Raw genomic sequence first — 24,122 nt, forward strand, 5'->3', positions numbered from 1 at the left:
CATGGATGGACACTTCCCTCTCTGCCACAGATGCCATGGTTGCCCTTAGTTTGAAGATGTAATCCAGAGACAGGCATTTTTTTAATCTCCTTAGCTATCATACTCTAATTCCACTGATTTCAAAACTCGGTCCTCCAGAAAGTGGAGATCAACACTTATGCAGTTCTACTGTGCAATATATGTTTTTAAAAGCCACGTTAGACAGGATTACCTACACATGACCAGCTCAAATAGACAGAAGGGTGCTACATGGCAGGCATGTCCAGGCCACTCGTTATATCAGCCAATCATGGCTAGTGGGAAGGTTGCTCCCTTTTTCTGTGGCTAAACCAACTAGGGTCGTAATTTAACAATTAATTCGTATTTACAGAAGGCATACATGTTTGTTATTAAGGCACATGAAAGTTCACATGTTCGAACGGCATTTCTGCCAAAAAACTCATTCAAATGTCTCTCCTGCGAAGTAGTGACGCGCGCCATATGCCTAGTTTCCTGAAACAAGTCACATATGGTTATTGTCATGCCAGTGGCAGTTTGGCATGACAATGACTGTAGGAGATGGCTACACAGCACAAATAGATTTGGCATGACAATGACCATAACATTTGGCTATTTTGTATCTGCTGTCTTGCCAAGTCCTACTGATAAGACAGCACAAACATATCTGGGACACCATGCTAGAGGAACAGACTCTGGTCCCAGATCAGTTTGTGCTATCTTGCCATTCATTGTCAAGCCAACCTTGGCCCCAGTGAGCAATCGGCAATATGGCACAAACTTGGTATGACAATTAACATAAGTGTTGTCAAGAGAGCATTAACAGATCCGGGATCAGGCTACTGTTCCTCTGCATCCCTGTCACATGAAAGATCCCTCTGCTACAGATCTGAGTTCAGCCTAGACTGGAGGAACAGACTACGTACCCTATGCTCCTGGATGAGGATGTCCCGTGCGATGTTGAAGATGAGGGTGTGGAGGTGTCTGGAGTAGAAAGCCAGGGTGTAGTCATAGTCAAACCCATATATCTCTATATCGTGCAGACTCATCTCATTATTGGCAAAGATAGTGTTGGGGTTCACACTGTTCTTAGATATCACTGGGATCAAGGCTAAAATAGAAGGAATAATAGGGTGAAGACATTTATATGGTTAGGGTTAGTGTCCCCATATGGCCACATCTCCCTGTTACATCGCTTGTTTACGGAAGACAGACGGAAGACATAGGCGGCCACCTGCACTATATAGTGTGCTCCAAACACCTGTGTGTGTATGCGTAACTGGGGAGGTGTAGTTAGTCAACCGGTGGCACACAGCTTGTGGATCTGTGCAAAACCGGGTTGAAAGTGATAATCATTTACTTTTCTAAACTTTAAAACACATAGTTGGAAATGTAGTTCACATGGAGCCAAATGTGGGTGAATGTAACTGCTAAAAACCCAACATACAGAGAAGGGTTTTCAAGAGCTTGGTGACCCCTGGCCCCTTCTATGTTGGACATGATGAGTCCACTGCCCATTTGCTGGGTCTCAAAAGCCTGTATTCCAGAGACTACGGGAGGGAGAGCAAGCAATCACAGTGTAAAACAACATGCCAGTGTCACAGTCTATGTCCATTCAGTCAGTCAACAACAGTTCAGGATGCCTTTGACATTGTGCCATTGACAGTGGTCACCAGCAGGTGAAATGTCCAGTGTCTCTGGTACAATAATAAATACTTGTAAGTGGTAGCTACAATAATAGGTACCCGTTTTTAACTGGTACAATAACTGGCATACAATAAGTACTTATTATTGACATGACACCCCTGGTACAGCAGCTAGCTAAGTGAATGTTACACCGAGTCTTTCAAAGGAATATGCTACAGAGTAATGAGTTATTGGACAATATTGTTTTGCATCCTAAACCACACTTGTTTTCATTGAATTAAACAAATGCATGCCCTACCTTCAGTCTGTTTTTTGGTTTCGTTGTAAATAGACCACAACCAGTTGGTCATATCCTGGCCACTTGCGGAACTGGTACACATAGTAGCCTCCCTATAGTTTTTGGCACCGGATTGTTGCGCCAAAACCTTCCCAGTGACCCTACCACGGAACACTGCACGGAAATTCATATCCAATAACCGAGCGAGTCGAGTCTTCCGCGCCGCCCGATCGACGAGGTGAAGTGGTGTTCCGTGCGTATGTAAGTAGTTGTAGCAAATTAACAACTTGTTCTTTTTTAACAGACTACACAAGTACAGTGACAACGGCGTCATGACTAGTCGCCTTCGGTTTGTCAGTAACCAGCGTGTAGGTCCTGGGCTCTGTAAATGCACTCGGTTAGAGCACTCTTCTGTAAATACAGAAAACGAATCGGTCCATGCTCTTCCGTGGCAACGTCACTTCCTTGGTTCGACTCACAACACCGTAGATATAGATAGAGGACTAAGTTTTGAATCTGTGTCATTATAGCATCTGCGATGGCATGGGCAGAGCCTTGAGGCTGTCTCCATGGTGAGTAGTAAAGTTTCTTCTTCACGATTGGCTGATACCTCCTGATGACCCAGGACATTATTCCAACAGGGTCACCAGGAGGTATCAGCCAATGAAGTTGGAAGTACCGCCCAGTTGACTACGTGAAAATGGTGAATGCCCTCAATAGCGCTTTTTGGCCATTTAGAGGCTTCTATCATTCTCTATGGTCAACACTCAAACTGACAGACCTTCTTATTCTTCGTCTTCTTCTTAAAAAGTATTATAGCGTTTTGCAAACAAACGTTAGAGGTGCGTGCCGCCACCTATTGGATGGGGTGACAACGGATAAACTTTAATACAGGAATAATAGGGGAAGGGGAAGGAGGAACAAAAATTAAAGCTTTCCTCCTTGAAGAAGATTCAAATGTCTACTCAGATACCAACACAGGCTCAGGAACCTGAGAGGGGGGAAACTCTTAATTCATTATTCCCTGTAACGTTTCCTCCGTGAAGTCCTGAAGATCCCAAAATATTTTGGCCACCTTCACAATGATTTCTATTATTTAAAAAAATAAAGTTTTAGTTTGTCCAGTTTAATTTATAATTTGCGCAATAAACGCAACAAAGTCTACCTTCTTTACTATTAGTATCTCAGGATACCTCTGATTAATGACATTCACTGCAGGCTGAGGGGCATCACAGCGAACCACCGCATTTAACCATGGCAAGGTGACTGGGAATACGGTTGACTACAAACAGTGTAGTTATTCCCTCCATAAGGCAATCAAACATGCAAAACGTCAGTAAAGAGACAAAGCGGAGTTGCAATTCAACGGCTCAGACACGAGACGTACAGTACCAGTCAAAAGTTTGGACGATCCTACTCATTCCAGGGTTTTTCTTTATTCGTACTATTTTCTACATGGTAGAATAATAGTGAATACATCAAAACTATGAAATAACACATATAGAATCATGTAGTAACCAAAAAAGTGTTAAACACATCCAAATATATTTTATATTTGAGATTCTTCAAATTTGCCTTGATGACAGCTTTGCACACGCTTGACATTCTCTCAAACAGCTTCATGAAGTAGTCACCTGGAATGAATAGCAATTAACAGGTGTGTCTTGTAAAAATGAATTTGTGGAATTTCTTTCCTTCTTAATGTGTTTGAGCCAATCAGTTGTGTTGTGACAAGGTAAGGGTGGTAGACAGAAGATAGCCCTATTTGGTAAAATACCAAGTCCATATTATGGCAAGAACAGCTCAAATAATCAAAGAGAAATGACAGTCCATCATTACTTTCAGACATGAAGTTCAGTCAATACTGAAAAGTGCAGTCGCAAAAACCATCAAGCGCTATGATGAAACTGGCTCCCATTGAGGACCGCCTCAGGAAAGGATGACCCAGAGTTACATCTGCTGAAGAGTTATTAGACTCAGAAATTGCAGCCCAAATAAATGCTTCACAGAGTTCAAGTAACATACATATCTCAACATCCACTGTTTAGTGGAGACTGTGTGAATCAGGCCTTCATGGTCAAATTGCTGCAAAGAAACCACTACTAAAGGACACCAATAAGAAGAGACTTGCTTGGGCCAAGAAACACAAAGCAATTGACATTAGACCGGTGGAAATCTGTCCTTGATAAGTCCAATTTTTGGGGGTTCCAACTGCTGTGTCTTTGTGAGACACAGCGTAGGTGTATGGATGACCTCCGCATGTGTAGTTCCCCCCGTGAAGCATGGAGGAGGATTTGTAATGGTGTGGGGATGCTCTGCTGGTGACACTGTCAGTGATTTATTTAGAATTCAAGGCACACTTAACCAGCATGGCTACCACATCATTCTGCAGCGATACGCCATCACATCTGGTTTGCCCTTAGAATAACCAGAATTTGTTTTTCAACAGGATAATGACCCAACACACCTCCAGGCTGTGTAAGAGCTATTTAACCAATTTTCAGTTTTCTACAATATTGACCACAGCATGACATGCAGAAAATTCTGAGATTGTAATTGAAGGGATATATACAGCTCATGTTCTGCAAAATAAGCTACACACACACACACACACAAACACACAGCATTATCACCACTTAATACAAAATATTCCTGACCACCGCCTTGTGGTTGGTTGTTGAAGCTGCAGATAACGGACAGTCTACTGCAGATACAATTATCTATCCATTAATCATATAAAATATTTCAGGTTATCCCAGAAACCTAGATGCTACTGAGTTGACCGTGGATTACATGTCTGCTCATGCCTCCTGCACATGCATAGATTTATGTCCCTAAAATATCCTATCGCTCTGCTTTTCTTTATTGCGTGAATAAATGTTTCTTATGTTTTGCATTATGAATGTCTGGTAGGCTATGAGCTTCTCTAAGTGAACAAAACATCATTATAGTAAATAAATAGAACATTGATCAATAATTATCATTACAATACAATTTATAATCTACAACCACTGATTGAGTAACATGCGTAGACATTGTCTGTTGAGCAATAATCTTTGCTGTCTCAACTAGAAGCGCTAAAATAATTATTTTGCTCATGGTTACAAGACACGTGTTAAATTGTACATGAAGACATTTATTGGGAGAAAATGTGCTGTAGATAGTGAAATGTCCTGCTGCTATTGGCTGAGGTTTGTGCGTGGTGTCCTGTGATTGGTCCGTTATGTATTAAGTGGAGCGCTGTTTGTGGGAGTGAGAGTTTGTTATTCTTCCTTTTCAAGGCATCGTTGATTGTGTTGATCCCAGCTTTTGTCTCAAGAGCTGGGCTTCATTCAATCATATTTCACAAAATGAAGCGGGTTTGGTTGATTGGGCTGCTCTGTGCACATTTAGCTTTCGGTGAGTATCTGAGGATATGTTGTATTATTAACGGTATTCCTCCCCATGAGCTATCTAGCTCTTGAACTCGAGTTCCTTCATTTGTAGCCAGGTAAACTAGATGGCTGGCTAGCTAAAATGCAAGCTTGCAATTCAAACGAATAGTTACCTAGATATGGATATCATTGGGCTTTTTATTTGTATGAATTAACGTTTTATTAATTGGAATTGATTCAAGGAGATTTGTTCACTTCACACGTGTTTCTGAAAGTCTCCTTACAGGTACAAGCAAACATCGTTCTTTTTCCTAGCTTTATTGTTGATTAGCTAGTAACCCCATAGCCCTACACGGATTACAGTATTTCTTTGCTGCTAGTCTTGGCTTGCTCATCCTAGTTTGTTCTAGTTTGTTCTAACCAGAATACAGGAAATTCATCTAAATAATAAAGCTGTTTTAGTTATAGCCCATTAATTAATATTTTTAATCTGATGTATTAAGTGCAATTACCCCCCCACCCCCTACATAGATTGTATGCAATTATGTTTCAATCCAGCTAACTAGATAGATACAGGTAACTAGATACACATTCAGCCTCTGAATAGGTGGCCCTTCACATAAGTCCATTCACTTAAGTATTTTCCTAACTAAATCTGTTCTAATTGCAGCATCTGTGAGAGCAGAAGATGGACTTGACATTGATGGGACTGTTGAAGATGATCTGGGAAAAAGCAGAGATGGTTCCAAAACAGATGATGAGGTGGTGCAGAGGTAGGTCAGAGGAAGAAACTTGAGAGGAACTAGATTCATAGGGGAGGTCATAGCATCTCACAGCTGGGTTGTATTCATTAGGCACCAAAAGAAAGAAAACTGACAAGTGGATGCTTTACAACTTTTTCTGTTTTGTGCCCTAATGAACTCAACATTGATCTGTGTACAGTATTTGAACAGATGACAGAAAATGACACCTTACACTTCGACATGTCACTATGCCATGACCTTTTGGACTAGGCCTCGGAAGGCCCTGAGTGTCTCAGTGTTCTAAGGCACTGCATCTCAGTGCTAGAGGTGTCACTACAGACCCGGGATTGATCCTGGGCTGTATCACAACCGGCTGTGATCGGGAGTCCTATAGGGCGGTGCACAATTGGACCTGTGTCATTTGGGTTAGTTGAAGGTTTAGCTGGGGTCAGCCGTCATTGTAAATAAGAATTTCTTCTTAACTGACTTTCCTAGGTAAATAAAGGATACATTTTAAAAAAAATACCCCTGGTGCTTGACGCACCCTCTCCAGGAGTCATGCCCATGGTCTACATTGCTGACTGTGAATCAGCCCTTCATTAAATCAAATTATTGTCAGCAATGTTTAAAGCATTGTCTAGGGAACAGAAATGTGATGAGTGGTCATTGACTTAAGTGCTTAATCCTTTCAATATCACTAATTTTCTGCTCCTCCTCCAGGGAGGAGGAGTCTATCCAGCTGGACGGGCTGAACGCAGCTCAGATAAAAGAGATCAGAGAGAAATCTGAGAAGCATGTCTTCCAGGCAGAGGTCAACCGCATGATGAAGCTTATCATCAACTCACTCTACAAGAACAAGGAGGTGAGTGGTGGTGGCTGGGGACAAACACTCACGCACTAACATGCTGGGGAACAGTCTTTATCCTGAAGTAGACTTGAAAGATAATGGAAACATCCCTAAAATTGGAAGGGTTCCCTTCCTGATTATTCCCTCCTGATTCTGGTAATCCTCCAACTGCACGGGGGAAAGTTTAGTCTGGAGCTCTGTCAGGCACTGGGTGTGCACTCCACCCTTTTGTTCCAGCCCTGCTCTTAACACATCAGATTCTACAAATCAGCTGTTCAACAAGATCTTAAGCTGGATCAAAAGCCTGCACACCAGTAACCTAGATCTCCAGATGGAGAGTTGAGTGTCTTATACAGTAACAGTGCTGTATATTTGACTTAAGGCATATTTTCACTGGTGTTATGATATTGGTATCGAAGTTTTTATTTTTTTATTTTACTTTTATTTAACCAGGCAAGTCAGTTAAGAACAAATTCTTATTTTCAATGACTGCCTAGGAACAGTGGGTTAACTACCTGTTCAGGGGCAGAACGACAGATTTGTACCTTTTCAGCTCGGGAGTTTGAACTCGCAACCTTCGGGTTACTAGTCACACGCTCTAGCCACTAGGCTACCCTGCCGCCCCAAATAAAAATTATGGTTTTGCCGCTACACTTCAAGCTAATGATTAGCCCATTGGGGTAGCCTAAACAAATGCAGATGTGCAACCCCATGTTTCAGCCATCTGTAGCCTAACCCAGGGGTTCCCCAACTATTTTGTCCCACAATCTCATTTTGATGTGTAAATTATCAAGACGACAACCATGTGATGGAAAATTACATAATTGGGGCTATGGTAGTCAAACATTCTAACAGTATTTTGGATTTGGATTCTTAACTCCACATACTTTTTAATGTGGGTCTATGATGGTCAATTGCAAATTAGTCTGACATAAGACAAATCTCACAACCACTAAGATGGGTGTGCCTGATGCATGTTGCGTCGGAGCGTCTCTAAGTCAGCGGTCGACAGTGCGCACCTCATCTCTCCTGTCACATCCAATCTGGACGCATTTGTTTTTCATGCAGAGAAGAGCACTGAATCAGCATACCATGCGTTTTAATGCTCAGAGGGAGATGGCACAGTATTCCCTTTTGAGTCAAGAACCAAAACTCCTCCATAGTGACAAGTTGTCTGCAACATTTGGTCACATGACTGCTGATCAGCTATAGGTGAAATCGAACTTGCACATCAACAAGCCATGATCACAATCAAATGGATTTTGCAGGTTGTCACTCATCTCTTGTATTGCTCTACATGCTTGTGTTGAGTTCCTGCAATGCCTGTTACATCAGCAAGGATACTTTTTTTTTCTCTTTTTTTCATTAGTCAATTCCAAAAATCCTTCCAACATTCCCCCTCGCTAACCACCAAGCTTTGGTGGGAAATAGAATATTGTCATGTTCTGCTCAAATATCTCCACATAGTTTGATGCATGACAAGCGTGCGAAATGTAATTTACAATCCAAGTTACCTGCGTCATCTGATTTCTGCTCTATTGCTGCCATTTGGTCTCATTGTATCCATTATAGTAGCTCAGTGGGTGTATCATACAAGGCTTGCAGGGGAAGACGCGTTAATAACTAGAGTGCAGAGGCCGACCCACTGCCCCCGTGATCAATGGAGCCCCATCTGTGCAGAATCCCATGGAATCCAGATACTGACTGTTATAGAACTTGGTGGTCTATAGCAGCTTCTCACAAGAATGGGCAGAGGCAGATGAACCTGTAGCCATATTACTTCAACAGTATTTAATGAGATCCCCCTCTTAAGCTTTACAGGAATGTGATTCTGAATATAGACCGCAACACCGCCCCCATTGGAATCTGCTTTCTGTCAATATAGTGACACCGCACACTGAACATCCCATGTGCAGTTTCATGCTCTGGAATCATGAGACGGAAAAATATGTCCTTGTGAATAGCATCCCCCGAAATGTAGCTAACAAAAGTCAATGCATGGGCGTATCGGCCCTCACAGCTAACATCCATCTGTCATGCACAAGATGGAGTTTGAGTCTTAAGTCATTATCATCATGATTGGTAGCTATAGTGTCAATTATTCGTTTGTGTTATCTGACAAAGGTATTGATGTGACTGCCCGGAACATTGTTTTCACCATATCAATCGTAGGCCATGAGTACTCGAACGATCTTCAACTAAATACTGTAACTATTTGGTCCGTTGTGTTGAAGACCACGTTAATTTTTTTTGACTCTAGTGTTCAATGTGTGCATTTGCAGGACACAACAAAAAATAAAACAAGCCAAGCATCACAGTTCTGCTCCCTAAATTCCTTTACACTCAATTGTGTTCCAACCCCTCCCTCTACACTGTGCCGTGAGCCTACAGAAATGAATGCCTGTAAAGGTATTTAACTGATGGGCTTCACAAGCGACATGTCTTGCAGTTTTATCACATTCTAAATGCTGGTTGCCTGAAGTTGGGAAATGTGTTCCAACAATGAACTACAGTTTTGGAATTGCGTAATTATCCTCACGCCTCGATCACACCAACGGTGTCATTGCATTTTGGTACACCAGAAGCACTCTTGCGCATATCCAGATACTGCACACTATTTTGCCGCATGACTTCATCGGCCTAGATCACACTGGTAGTGTCATGCGCAAAATAGTATAAGGGTGCAACAAAGTTCAACATTCACCTTCTGCTAACATTTTTGTCAAGCGGTCTACGCATAGTTTGATGTATGCGCTTGATAAATCCAACATATGCATTTCTACTGACTGAAAAACACCAAAAGAAAGATGCCCAGGGTCCCTGCTCATCTGTGTGAATGTGCCTTAGGTATGCTGCAAGGAGGCATGAGGACTACAGTTGTGGCTAGGGCAATAAATTGCGATGTCCATACTGTGAGACGCCTAAAACCGCGCTACAGGGAGACAGGACGAACGGCTGATTACCCTTGCAGTGGCAGACCACGTGTAACAACACCTGCACTAGATCGGTACATCCGAACATCACACCTGCGGGACACGTACAGGATGACAACAACTGCCCGAGTTACACCAGGAACGCACAATCCCTCCCTCCAGTGCTCAGACTCCGCAATAGCCTGTAGGCCTGTTGTAAGGCAGGTCCTCACCAGAAATCACCGGCAACAATGTCGCCTACAGGCACAAACCCACCGTCGCTCGACCAAACAGGACTGGCAGAAAGTGCTCTAAACTGATTAGTCGTGGTTTTGTCTCACCAGTGGTGATGGTTGGATTCGCGTTTATCGTCAAAGGAATGAGCTTAACACCGAGGCCTGTACTCTGGAACGAGGTAGAGGGTCCGTCATGGTCTGGGGCGGTGTCACTACATCATCGGACTGAGCTTGTCATTGCAGGCAATGTCATTGCAGGCAATCTCAATGCTGTGCGTTACAGAAGACATCCTCCTCCTTGATGTGATACCCTTCCTGCAGGCTCATCCTGACATGACCCTGGATCCCGGATCTCAATCCCATTGAGCACGTCTGGGACCTGTTGGCTCGGAGGGTGAGGGCAAGGGCCATTCCCCTCAGAAATGTCCGGGAACTTGCAGGTGCCTTGTTACCCCACTCTTCCACCATCTCACAGCAAGAGAGGGCAAATCTAGTGCAGTCCATGAGGTTCATTGCAGTACTTAATGCAGCTGGTGACCACACCAGATACGGACTTTTGATTTTGACCCCCCCCCCTTTGTTCAGGTTCACATTCTGTTTGTTAGTCACACGTCTGTAACTTGTTCAGTTTGTCTCCAATTGTTGAATCTTGTTATGTTCATACAAATATTTGCACATGTTAAGTTTGCTGAAAATAAACGCTGCTGACAGAGGACGCTTCTTTTTTGTTGATTTTAGTATGCACATTGGTCAAAGTATGGATGTAGTTAGTATGCCAAAGGTTCCCAGATGTCGTACTAAATACGAATTATACACACAGGGGACACTATCTGTACTTTTAGGGCCCATAATGCAAATCTTCAGAAAATGGTGGTGGCTTCACAATGTTTTCAGAAACATTCAGAAAATGACAGGAAATATGCTGCTAAAGTTTGAGAGCGACTAAAAATTTATTGACTAAGGACAAATGTTGCACAATGTAATAAATGACTTTTCAAATGTTACATTGTTATGTTGGCTGACAATTTGATAGCTACGCTATCCTTATGAACCGCATAGCACTACAGCAGTATGTACAGGTATGTTAGCTAGTTACCTACTGTTAGATGGATACTAATATATCAACTTGCCAGGCAGTATATGAACTAACCAATTTCTATTGACTTGATTATTCACAAGTGGTATCGTCGTTGTGCGTTTCAATGGACATTGTTAATTCTAGATATCTACTACGGTTTCAGAGCATCTACTCTGAATATGGCTGGTGTCAGTAAACGTCAGCAAAAAAAGCGTCATTGTTGCCAGTAGCACAGTAAGTCACCAACGCTCTGGATAACATGAAAACAGCCTAACCAGTTCTGCTAGATTGTGTAAAATGGTCAGTGTTCTCTCATTGTGTCTGGAAGTAGCTAGCCAACGTTAGCCAGTTAGCTTGGGTGCTTGACTGCAGTTAAATGCTCTGCTCAACCCTACTCCTCGGCCAGGGGCGCTCCAGTGTGCGCTCTGAACGCTCAGAGCTAAACGCTCTGGATTTACGAATGCACAGAACTCGCTCTAGCACTACAGATTGACTTTACGTACACACTTGAAATTGTCAAATGTTTAGCAAGTCATTTGTTATGCGAACAGCATCAACTCCCGTAGACAGGCGACGCTCTCGTATGCTCAACTGAAACGATACCGTTTGTTTACAGTATACTAAAGAATTAACAGTATGTAGTTTATTCTCATTAAGTATATAGTATACTGTATGTTAGTGTGGGTATTCAAACAGTCAATGACTGTCGGTGTGATTGAGGTATTGGGCTACTTTGTGGTTGTCAATCATTACCACAGCCAACAAAAATTAATAAATGCAAAAAATTGCTTTTTGGTCTTAACCTTAACACTGTGGTTTTAAAAAGCATAATTGTAGAGATGGACAGGGTTTATGACTTCATGGCTGTGGTAACTAACGTAAACTCACCCCATTCCGTACAAATGTGCGTAACCGTGACATTCAAACGAGGCTACAAAGAACTAATCGGACTAGCGACTGTTGACTTCAAAATCAGGGGTGTGAACTAGGTTTCTATTCAAGCGTTGATCGACATGGTGATGGCTCTATAGTATTGGAGAAAGGTTGAAAAAAAACGACCCTCCTTTACATCTGGACGTGTCATGTTGTAACGTACAGCATGCATAAAGCAACTTTTTCTGTCTCACAAACTCTTTCCACCAGGTGTAGCACTTCTCTCATCCTTTAAAAACAAGAAATGGACAGTGACGGGTAAGGGGGGGATACCTAGTCATTTTTTTTTCATCATTGCAATGCGATCATCATTCTCAAAGCCGCTGTTTACTTCTAAGATCACTTTAGCACCGCCCTAAGAACCCGACTCAAATTCGACACAAACCTTCAAATCGGTATGTAAATGACACATTATATAAACTCTTTATGGTGTTTTATTTACATTTTAGAGGCAAGGTGATAAGTTGGACAGATCGTGTGAAAAAGCCATTTTCCCACACGACATCTCTCCTTCTCACTATCACGCATTAGTTTCGCTTCCCCACCTGCCATTTAAAAAAAATAATAATAATTAAGACCCGACGGGGCTCATTGCCTGCTTGAATTATGCAGAAACGGGCAGTGTTTAGGTCATGTAATTTAATCTTTTGGAAAGGGAAGAAATTGTGCTTTACAATGGTATTGACATTAAAGTTGATCTGGAAGTATTACATTTTTGGGGCGCTAAAATAAGGGCAATTGTACGGACCAAGGCGTTGTATGAGTTTACGTTAATGTTAGTGGCGACCCTACTTTGCGAACTACTAGTGGCATTTTCAAATTGGTTAACCTAGGCTATTACCCCCTACTAGACAGACCAGTTCCACACTGAAAATATGCTGAAACATTAGTTTGATAAAAACAGTATTTTTCATCAGAATCATTAAGCCTAGGCCTAATCACCAAACAGATGTCCTGGTCATAATTCATCCCCATAGTGTTCAATGTAGAATTGTTAATCCATTTAGAAAATTCAGAACAGGCTTAATTAACCTAATCGATCGTCTGTATATTGGAAAGACCGATTTTGGTTTGTAACCATGGGATTTCTTTCAACTTTCAAATTGAGCCCTGTTTCAAATGGTTACTCTTTGAATAACTGTTCTTGACATGAGATGTGAATCACTTCGGTCTAATCTGACCTATTTTAATCTATACTTTTTTTTAAACCAAAAATGTGTCTTGGATGTGATCTCGGGGAAATAAGAGCGGATTGTCTGTTAAATCTACAAAACAAGGCCATGCCATTGCACAACCATAGGCTTCTACAAGTGGTACACTGCTGTTTCACAATATTACCAGTTGATATTAGTTTCAGGCAATTAGGATTCGTTATCTGTAATTGTTATGATAAATTAGGCATTGTTGGCATGTAGTGAAATGTTGCTTTTCTAAAAATGGCTTATATAAGTTTATTTTGTAGTCCTCCAAAAAAATTGTCAGTACTTGGAACAAAGGTCATATGACCATCCCTAATCAACTACGGCCGGTAATATCAAAGTCTCTGCAATTAGTGTGTGGGTTTAGCCATTCACCTTGGGAATGATTCAAGTGTAGCCTTTTCCCATGATCTAAGGGTGCTCTCTGGCTGAATTTAACCACATTACAATGATTAATACTTCAGGTGACCCAAGCCCTAGTTTGGGAGCCACTGGCCTAACCACTATGCTACATCAGTAAGCCTACAGAATAATGCTTATTGCTAATTGCACACCTGCCTGATATGAACTGTGTAGGCTATCCTTTTGAAAGAGCGGTCCCTAAATACAGATTGTGGATTTAATCAAACCAAGGTGGCAAATGGGTATAAGTCAACCATAATCATCCTTTACTCCTGTGTGTTGTAGATCTTCTTGAGGGAGTTGATATCCAATGCCTCTGATGCTCTGGATAAGATCAGAATGATGTCTCTAACCAACGAGGATGCACTGGCAGCCAATGAGGAGCTCACCATCAAGATCAAGGTGTTTCATGGTCCTCACAGGTTCAATCTCACAGTACTGGAGAATGTCCAAAGTTCCTCCTTTCAGACCTTTTCCAGTGGGTTTGGGGTTTTGAGACTGTTAGGAGCGGATGCAAGGAATCAAGTAAAGCTGAATTGAGGAAGAGCCTAACACCATAACTTTGTAGATGTTTTTGACTGATCCATTCCACAAGACATGGAAATCATAAGATAAATACTCGTAAGACTTCTGAGCTTGAGCTTTTTTCTGATTTTTTTTTTTCCTCCCCAGATGGACAAAGAGAAGAACATGCTCCACATCACTGACACGGGCATCGGCATGACCAAAGAGGACTTGGTCAAGAACCTGGGTACCATCGCCAAGTCGGGCACCAGCGAGTTCCTCAACAAGATGACGGAGATTGAAACCGAGGGCCAGTCCACCTCTGAGCTTATTGGCCAGTTCGGCGTGGGCTTTTACTCTACCTTCCTGGTTGCCGACAAGGTGATCGTGTCTTCAAAGCACAACAACAGCACACAGCACATCTGGGAGTCTGACTCCAATGAGTTTTCTGTCATTGAGGACCCTCGCGGGGATACGCTCGGCAGGGGCACCACCATCACGTAAGTGCCTCCAATGGCATACTCCCAAAAGTGAATATCCCGCCCATCTGGCAGTGCTCCAAGTATTTAAGTTTTGAATACTAGGTGATGGTATTCATATTGTTGCCATGATTTCAATGAACTACTTATGTAGCATTGAAAGATGAGATGACACGGGACAAAATCCCACAATGAAATCCAATGTACAAAGCCTTGCATTTCGCATTTGTTTTACTCTTCCAGGTTGGTGATGAAGGAGGAGGCTACAGACTACCTGGAGCTGGAAACCATCAAGAACCTGGTCAAGAAATACTCACAGTTCATCAACTTCCCCATCTACATCTGGGCCAGCAAGGTATAGGAGTGGAACTATCATTTACTGTACATTGTCTCCTGTCCTCTCATCTGCACTGATTAGAAACATTATGTTGGTAGTTGCTCATCATTAGACTGGCTTTCAAGTGGTCGGTTTTCAGATCATTGCAGATGGAGAGGATGGATTTGAGACAATTGAGGGCGTCATAGTTCGTTGTCAATGGCACAACCCATGGTGTGTTTATAGCAGTGAGCTGTAGAAATAACATTTTGCCATGTTCCCTACCCAGACAGAGACTGTTGAGGAGCCCATCGAGGACACCGAGGTGGAGAAAGATAACACTGAGGATGAGGTAGAGGTAGAGGTAGAGGTGGAGGAAGAGGAAGACAAGCCCAAGAAGGTTAAAACAAATTCGTTTTTATTTTGTTTCCCAAAACTCCTTCAGTTTATTTGATCCATTCCAATACTAGCACACCTAAGCCATCAACTTGATTTTGATAAGTGACTTTTTAAGTACCCAAGCAACTTCATTCCTTTCGTCCAGGTTGAGAAGACTGTGTGGGACTGGGAGCTGATGAACGACGTCAAGCCTATCTGGACGAGACCAGCCAAAGAAGTAGAGGAGGATGAGTACAAAGCCTTCTACAAGACTTTCTCTAAGGTATGCAGTCTGTACCTCCTTTTGACATTTCTTCCTTCCATGGGGTTTTTCTTAGCTAATGTGCCTTTTTATTTTTTTCTCTTTGGTGTCTTGTCTTAGTTTACTGTAAATCATTGACAACTGCTGATATAAAAAGGGCTTTATAAATCAATACATTTGATTGGTGTTCGAATTGTATTGATTTCAGTCTTCCCTCCAGGACACAGATGAGCCCCTCTCCCACATCCACTTCACAGCCGAAGGTGAGGTCACCTTCAAGTCCATCCTGTTTGTCCCCGTTGCTGCCCCCAGGGGCATGTTCGACGAGTATGGAACCAAGAAGAACGACTTCATCAAGCTCTTTGTCCGTAGAGTCTTCATCACTGATGATTTCAATGACATGATGCCCAAATACCTGAACTTTGTCAGGGGAGTGGTGAGTGACGTAGCTTCTAGGGCTATGCAGGCTTGGATCAATAAAGGAAATTGAAAACGTTAGTTTACGATCTGAATTGCCTGAATAGAAATGTACTTGACCCTGCTATACATTTGAATGATAGTTCATTTAATACTTCAGTTTTTCTGATTTATGATAATGTGATTGTTTGGTTAGGTGGACTCTGATGATCTGCCACTGAATGTGTCAAGAGAAACCCTGCAGCAGCACAAGTTGCTCAAGGTGAGCCTCTCTAATCTCAAATAAGCAAGTTCAGACTGTTAACTGACAGGTTTCGGTCAGATCTCTTCTCTTTGGTGCTTACAGAAGATGATGATTTGAACATAATTACTTATCATTAACCAATGTAGTGAATGATGTGAGCTTCATAATTAAAGCCCCTTCCTCCCTTACGTTTCCCCTCCATCCAGGTCATCCGTAAGAAGCTGGTGCGTAAGACCCTGGACATGATAAAGAAGATTGCAGAGGAGCAGTACAATGAGAAGTTCTGGAAGGAGTTTGGCACCAACATTAAACTGGGTGTGATCGAGGACCACTCCAACAGGACTCGTCTGGCCAAACTGCTGCGTTTTCAGACCTCCAACAGCGACACGGTGCTGGCCAGCCTGGAGCAGTACGTAGAGAGGATGAGGGACAAGCAGGACAAGATCTACTTCATGGCCGGAACCAGCCGTAGGGAGGTGGGTAGAGTTTGACTTTGAACACTCCCCTCTGTATAGTATAGAGCCAAATTACAGGTTTTTGTACTTGGAGGTACTGTAGGTATAGGTGACTCTGATGTAATGGTATGTATAACAGATGAAGGTGAACAGGTGCCAGCTGTACTTCAAGGCCAGAACCAGCTACAAGCAAGTGGGTAGAGGGTGGACCATAAACTGGATGAATTAAAACACTATCCTCTAACTTTTCCCTTGACTTTTCCTCCCTTACCTTGAATTCTGATATTTTCAACCGAGGTCAAGGTAAGGAAGAAAGTCACGTCCCCGAAAATCAGAATCAACCACTCTCAGCTGGTCCCAATTCGCTCACTACTCCTTCCCCTTGGCCCTTTGTTTGCAGCTCTGTAAGGAGTAATATAGTCAAGGTTAATGTTCCTAACCCTCGTCTTCCCTTGTGGAATGTCCTCTCCCCCAGGCTGAGTCTTCTCCCTTTGTAGAGAGTCTGTTGAAGAAGGGTTATGAGGTAATCTACCTGACAGAGCCAGTAGATGAGTACTGTGTCCAGGCCTTGCCAGAGTTCGACGGTAAGCGCTTCCAGAATGTGGCCAAGGAGGGCATTAAGTTTGACGAGAGCGACAAGGCCAAGGAGACCAGGGAGGTCCTGGAGAAGGAGTACGAACCCCTCACCACCTGGATGAAGGACAGCGCCCTCAAGGACAAGGTAACGTGCAGATAATGAATGTGAAAGACCAGACTTCAGACAACTTATTATTATTATTATTTTTTTCCCCCAGAATGTTTAGTCATGATTAGGGCTGTGGCAGTCATGACATTTTGTCAGCCGGTTGTCATGCAAAAGAGTGCCGATCTCACGGTAATTTACCTTCTAATAAACACGTTTAGCATCTCCAGGCCTCCACACATAATTAAACTTAGCGGAATAGCGGATATGTTTCACATTCCGGAGTGCATGTGACCAGTGGTACCTTAAGTGGGGAGTAATGGCTGGAATGTAATGGCTGGAATGGAATAAATAGAATGGTATCAATCGTTCCATAAATACATGCTTTTGATACCATTCAATTCACTCCATTCCAGACATTGAGCTGTTCTTCCCTCAGCAGCCTCCTGTGGAGTGTGCATATGAAGTGGCTATGTTGAGTGGAAAAGTGATCATTTGAAATGGGTCCTATAGGCTAGATTCAGTTATTCGGTGAATTGAGTTGTGAATGATACAAACTTAATCAGCCTCAGGCTGCACAGCTGTTCTCATTAGTGATCACCTTTTCACCAATCAGATTGATCTCAATTTAATTTTGTCCTCAATATTATGTCAAATTAGTTTAGATTTAGAATGGCCATATGCATGCGAATGGAGGCTGCACGCTTTCCCGCCGGTGTGTTTCAATGATGCCGGGTAGACATCTGAGAAATAAAAACACTTTCACTCCATGCATCAACAACTGTTTGTAGAGCATGCCCTCCAAACTGCTCAAACTGTATGCCATGGGCTCTCTAACCCTGTTGTAGCTACCCAGTGCTTAATTTGGAAAATTAAATGAACATAAACTTCCCTTTTTCAGGACCCTGTCTATCAAAGAGAATTCGTAAAAATCCAAATAACTTCACAGATCTTCATTGTAAAGGGTTTAAACACGGTTTCCCATGCTTGTTCAATGAACCATGAACAATGAATGAACATGCACCTGTGGAACGGTTAAGACACTAACAGCTTACAGACGGTAGGCAATTAAGGTCACAGTTATGAAAACGTGGGACACTAAAAGAGGCCTTTCTACTGACTCTGAAAAACACCAGAAGACAGATGCCCAGGGTCCCTGCTCATCTGTGTGTATGTGCCTTAGGTATGCTGCAAGGAGGCATGAGGACTGCAGTTGTGGCTAGGGCAATAAATTGCCTTGTCCATACTGTGAGACGCCTAAAACAGCGCTACAGGGAGACAGGACGGATAGCTGATCTTTCTCGCAGTGGCAGACCACGTGTAACAACACCTGCACAGGATCGATACATCCTTACTGAAAATAAAAAAAAATGCACAATTGCTAGGTTATTCAAATTCACACATTTTTGTGTAACTCCATAAGCCGCCCTGCACAATGAACCAACAGCAGCCCCTAAGGCTATACATTCTGACTTGTGGATAGACATTTAGATTTTTCATTAGCATTGACGTCGGTAGTTAGGACGATAGAGCCCGAAGTACCAGGCCATAAGGACAGGATGGTCGTTAGCAGGTTGGGTACTACCAAATGATGTCCAGAGTGCATAAAAATACATTACTGTGACTCAACGGTCACATGGGATTTTACTGCAGTTAGTGCCTAGGGAAAGTATTCAGACCCCGTGACTTACACATTTTGTTAGGTTACAGCGTTATTCTAAAATGTATTCATTGTTTTTTTTCCTCAACCTACACTCAATACCCCATAATGACAAAGCAAAAACAGGTTAAGACAATGTTGCTTATTTATAAAAATAAAAAAAACAGAAATATTACATTGACATAATGTTCCCCTTCTCCCCCGATTTCTCAGTTTGGCTGGGCGGCCAGCTCTAGGCGTTTTGGTGGTTCCAAACTTCTTCCATTTAAGAATGCAGGACACTGTTCTTGGGGACCTTCAATGCTGCAGAAATGTATTGCTACCGTTCCCCATATTTGTGATCTGACACAATCTTGTCTCGGCGCTCTACGGACAATTGCTTCGACTTCATTGCTTGGTTTTTGCTCTGACATGCACTGCCAACTGTAGGACCTTTTTAAAATAGACAGGTGTGCATTTCCAAATCATGTCCAAGCAATTGCATTTACCACAGTTAGACTCCAAGGTGAAGACACATCTCAAGGATCAATGGAAACAGGATGCACCTGAGCTCAATTTTGAGTCTCATAGCCAAGGGTCTGAATACTTATGTGAAGGTATTTCTTTTTTCTTTTTACCTGCTTTTGCCAGTGTGGCAGTGATATGGTCACCAACAGCCCTTGTCATGATTAAAAACATGCTCAACGGTGAATCCGACCCTAAATGTTTTGGGAAAAATGTTTAATTTTATATTTTTTAACTAGGCAAGTCTTAAGTACAAATTCCTATTTACAATGACTGCCTAGGAACAGTGGGTTAACTGCCTTCAGTGGGAGGACAGATTTGTACCTTGTCAGCTCGGGGATTCGCTCTAGCAACTTTTTGGTTACTGGCCCAACGCTCTAACCACTAGGCTACTTGTCATATATTGTGGGAAACCTTTTCTTATTTGCCAATTTTATTTTTTCTGTAGATTGAGAAGGCTATCCTGTCCCAGAGGCTGACCAAGTCTCCCTGTGCCCTGGTAGCCAGCCAGTACGGCTGGTCTGGTAACATGGAGAGGATCATGAAGGCACAGGCCTACCAGACAGGAAAAGACATCTCCACAAAGTGAGTGATCACTATGCACTTCAGGTAGCATTCTGAAGTGTTGATGTTACACAAAAGCTCAATCTGTCAATGGGAGACTTGCATGAATATTTGAGGCAAACCTGGATCTCACTTCATAATACCACCCTTTGTTTTGTGACACTTCTTGATCTCTTCCTTTTATATTGTGTTCTGCTTTGTATTTCCAGTTATTATGCAAGCCAGAAGAAAACATTAGAAATCAACCCAAAGCACCCTCTCATCAAGGAAATGCTGAAACGCATTTCTGTAAGTATCACATACACAACCATGTGAAGCTGTGTTCATAATACTCCCATCTCAACCTGATTATTGAGTGGTGCCAATGTGGTCCAAGCCAGAGAAAGTTCCTCATCTCATCAGTTGAGTGATGTCTGTAATATAACACAATATTATTGATCCACTATACAGCGCACCAAAGGTATTGGGACAGTACCCTTTTTTTGTGTTGACTTTGTACTTCAGCACTTTGGATTTGAAATTATGTTATGACTGAGGTTAAAGTGCAGACTGTCAGTATTCATCTGAGGGTATTTTTTGTACATAATTGCCCCCCTCTCCATTTTAGGGGACCAAAAGTATTGGAACAATGTCACTTGTGTGGATTAAAGTTCAGTATTTGGTCCCATGTTCATAACATGCAATGACTACATTAAGCTTGTGACTCTACAAATGTGTTTTTGTTTTATTTTGTGCCCGATTAGAAGTGAATGGTAAATGTATTCATTTTGGAGTCACTTCTATTGTGAATAGGATGTTTCTAAACACTTCTATATTAATGTGGATGCTACCATGATTACGGATAATCCTGACTGAATCGTGAATGAGGTGAGAAAGTTAAATACATCATAAGCCCAAAGAAATGCTAACATCTCACCATTACAATAACGGGGGAGGATAACGTTTTTGTAATGGAGTAGTTTTTGTGCGTCGCACTCACTCATTCAGGATTTTCCATAATCATAGTAGCATCAACATTAATGTAGAAGTGTTTAGAAACATATATTCTTTACAATAAGTGAGTACAAAATGACACAATACATTATTAACCATTAATTTATATTTGGGCACAATCTGAAAAAACAAAAAGCATCCAACAAATTTGTACTCACAAGGTTGATATTGTCATTGTGTGCTATGCCTATGGGACCAAATACTACATGGTCTACTACTTTAATACACAAGTAAAATTGTCCCAATACTTTTTGGTCTCCTAAAATGGTGACTAGGTTCAAAAAGTACTGTAATTTCTAAATGGTTCAACCGATATGGATGGCCTCCAATTTAAAGCGGAGTCTGCACTTTAACCAAATTTTATCCTTCCATTACGTGTCACTCTCCCAATACTTTTGGAGCTCACTGATAGACACTGACAACTGAAATGGTGAATGTTGCTGTCAGTCTGATCTGTGGGCAGGTATTACTGTTTTTTTGTTTAATACACTAACTGGATGTCACCCTAGACAAGTGTCTGCTAATAGTGTTGGAGTAGTGAACTACATGTAATTTAACTTAATTTTGCAGTAGCTTGGCGGTAGTTGAACAGAATTAATATCTAGGTAGTGTTTTCAGTAGTTCATTTTTTTTCTCCATGTAACAGTGTAGCAAACTACAAACTGCTAAAAAAGTTGTGAAGTAGGCTATTTCCTTTTTTCCGGCATCAAACCCGGGCCCAGTTTCCCAAAAGCATATTTAAGGCTAAGTTGGTCGTTAGAACCTTCGTAGTAGCATCGTTGAATCTCAGAGCTGTTTCCCAAAATCATCGTAATTAACGTTCTTGAAAATGCCCGTAATCAAACATAAACCATGTGATACTATGTCTCTGACTGCTTAACTTCAGAACAAAATTGACAAGAAAACAAAGTTGTCAATGTCTTAATTACAACCAACCTATAAAAAGATTCTTCAAATTAACTGAGATGGCTGAATTAAAATATGAACGCTAGAATATAGGCCTATTTCAGTCATATTGGAATGCATTTCATGTTCTATTTTGCTACTTGTGGGCTATGTCTGTAATTTGTCTCCAATATATTCCATGTGTAGCTGAACATGTGCCAAATCGGGGATTAAGTGCATTTATTAAAATTAAGTATTATAATAAGCCACTTTACTAGTGGTAGTTCTCTAGGAGCTGATCCCTCATCAGTATTGTGAAATAATGTAAAGGTAAGATTTGAATGGAGAAAGCGGATCGGAGGGCAGCGCTCCCTTTTTTTCCGAACCTATCAGCATCGACACATGCTCCAATGACTCACTTAGAAAAGTCACTATCTGTGTGGTGTTTTGTGTAACGCATGTTACGTCTTCGGGCCGTTGTAGGAACGATTAATCTTTAAAACACTTGTGAGCCTAAGTTCCATCACTATCTGGGAAACCGGGCCCTGCCTAATTCTCACTTAGTCCATTTGTTTTTGGTGTTTAGGTTGTTACACGTTCTGTTAACATATGACCCCAAAGTGACCATTTGTAGTCTTGACATTTCCGATCAACATATGATGGTTTAATTAAGTCGTTTGGATGTAGTAAACTGCTTTTATTTTCAAAGAGAATTTCAGTTAAATAGTTTACTTTTAAGGTTCGCTTTAGTTAAGCTAAACTTTCAGTGTGAAGTAATTGGTAGCTTGGTAAACTCTTAAGAATAGCTTCCCCAACACTGCTACTAAATGACTCAAACTGTAAATATAACTTATTTGTATTCCTCGCCCCATAGACTGATGCCGAGGACCAGACTGCCTCAGACCTGGCCATGGTGTTGTTTGAGACGGCCACATTGCGTTCAGGCTACCAGCTTCAAGACACCAAGGCCTATGGAGACAGGATTGAACGCATGCTGCGGCTCAGTATGAACGTAGATCTCAACGAACAGGTTGAGGAGCCAGAGGAGGAGCCTGAAGAGGCGGCAGAGGCTGAGGAAGAAGAGGAAATTCAAGATGAGGATGAAGTGGTATGTTTCTAAGTACAGCAACTATGTTTAGGCCAGTATCCACACATTAAGTCCTGTTACTAACTTTTCCTTCCTCTTTCCCATACAGGTAACAGATAAAGATGAATTATAAAGCATTAAATGAGTGTGGGTGTCATGATGGACCTATCCTGGAGCTGAGCCACAACCAAGACCACCCATGGCCAACCAAGTCCTAGCCTTGAAATTCAGACTCCATTATCTATAAATTAGTCATTACGACAGTGAAACCGTGTGATTCAGTCTGGATAGCCAAGAACACCAACGGTCAGTGAAGACTAACCAGGTCCCAGATCGGCTAAGTCAAGACATTGATGGCCATTGGCTACCTTTGACTCACTCGGGAAGGTCCTGATCGGATTTTTTTTATAAGGGTTTGGTTTTGTTTTGTTACATTCCTCATGATTGTAAATTTGTTAATATTTCACTGAGCTGTCTTTGGAAAAGATGAAAGATGTGATCGATACTGTCACTTGATCCCATTAAATAAATATTTATTGGGAAAAGAGTGACTCTTTATATTTTGTTTAAAAACAAAAGTGAACTAGGTAGTTGACGACAAATTCTTATTTACAATGACGGCCTACCCTGGCCAAACCCTCCCCTAACCCAGACGACGCTGGACCAATTGTGCGCCTCCCAATGGGACTCCCGATTAGTCGGTTGTGATACAGCCCGGGATCGAACCTGGATCTGTAGTGACGGCTCTTAAGAATAGCTTCCCCAACAGCCTTAGACCACAGCACCACTCGGGAGGCCCTCTATTTTGATTTATTTAACTCTTTAAGAAGCACATGCAGTGGCTGACACGGAAAACAGATCTGGCAATAAGAATAGGCTATACTCTTGACCATTTACATCTAGGGATTGAGTTTTGCGCTTGAAGGAACTTTCTTTTAGGTTCAGTTTCATAATGTGCACCTGCTCATTAGTTCGCTAGCTAATGAGGCGGGGGGGGGAGGCTTGTCACAAAGGGATTTTCATAGCAGGTTAGATCATTTCTCCTAA

The 24,122-nt window shown here is 41.9% G+C and overlaps 2 protein-coding genes across 2 annotated transcripts in view; one reads left to right on the top strand and one right to left on the bottom strand.

The window, feature by feature from the left end:
* The window catches only part of LOC109889687 (5'-nucleotidase domain-containing protein 3), a 32,272-nt gene extending 29,778 nt beyond the window's left edge, over positions 1-2,494 (bottom strand). The window contains exons 1-2 of the mRNA XM_020481299.2: positions 1,943-2,494; positions 924-1,108 (exon numbers count right to left, since the gene is read on the bottom strand). Of these exons, the coding sequence (XP_020336888.1) occupies positions 924-1,108; positions 1,943-2,255 (498 nt within the window). The 5' untranslated portion in view covers positions 2,256-2,494. The remainder of the gene's footprint in view (positions 1-923; positions 1,109-1,942) is intronic.
* Positions 2,495-5,115: 2,621 nt separating this feature from the next.
* LOC109889688 (endoplasmin-like) lies at positions 5,116-23,620 on the top strand. The gene is made up of 16 exons (XM_020481300.2): positions 5,116-5,320; positions 5,966-6,068; positions 6,759-6,900; positions 13,931-14,047; positions 14,318-14,649; positions 14,872-14,983; positions 15,234-15,344; positions 15,489-15,605; positions 15,805-16,020; positions 16,198-16,263; positions 16,452-16,721; positions 17,176-17,421; positions 19,995-20,131; positions 20,320-20,398; positions 22,863-23,096; positions 23,185-23,620. Exons 1-16 carry the CDS (start codon positions 5,272-5,274, stop codon positions 23,206-23,208), a joined length of 2,355 nt encoding a protein of 784 aa, XP_020336889.1. The 5' UTR covers positions 5,116-5,271; the 3' UTR covers positions 23,209-23,620.
* Positions 23,621-24,122: the final 502 nt, after the last annotated feature.

Source organism: Oncorhynchus kisutch, linkage group LG4 (genome assembly GCF_002021735.2).
Source record: "Oncorhynchus kisutch isolate 150728-3 linkage group LG4, Okis_V2, whole genome shotgun sequence".
Classification (NCBI taxonomy): domain Eukaryota; kingdom Metazoa; phylum Chordata; class Actinopteri; order Salmoniformes; family Salmonidae; genus Oncorhynchus; species Oncorhynchus kisutch.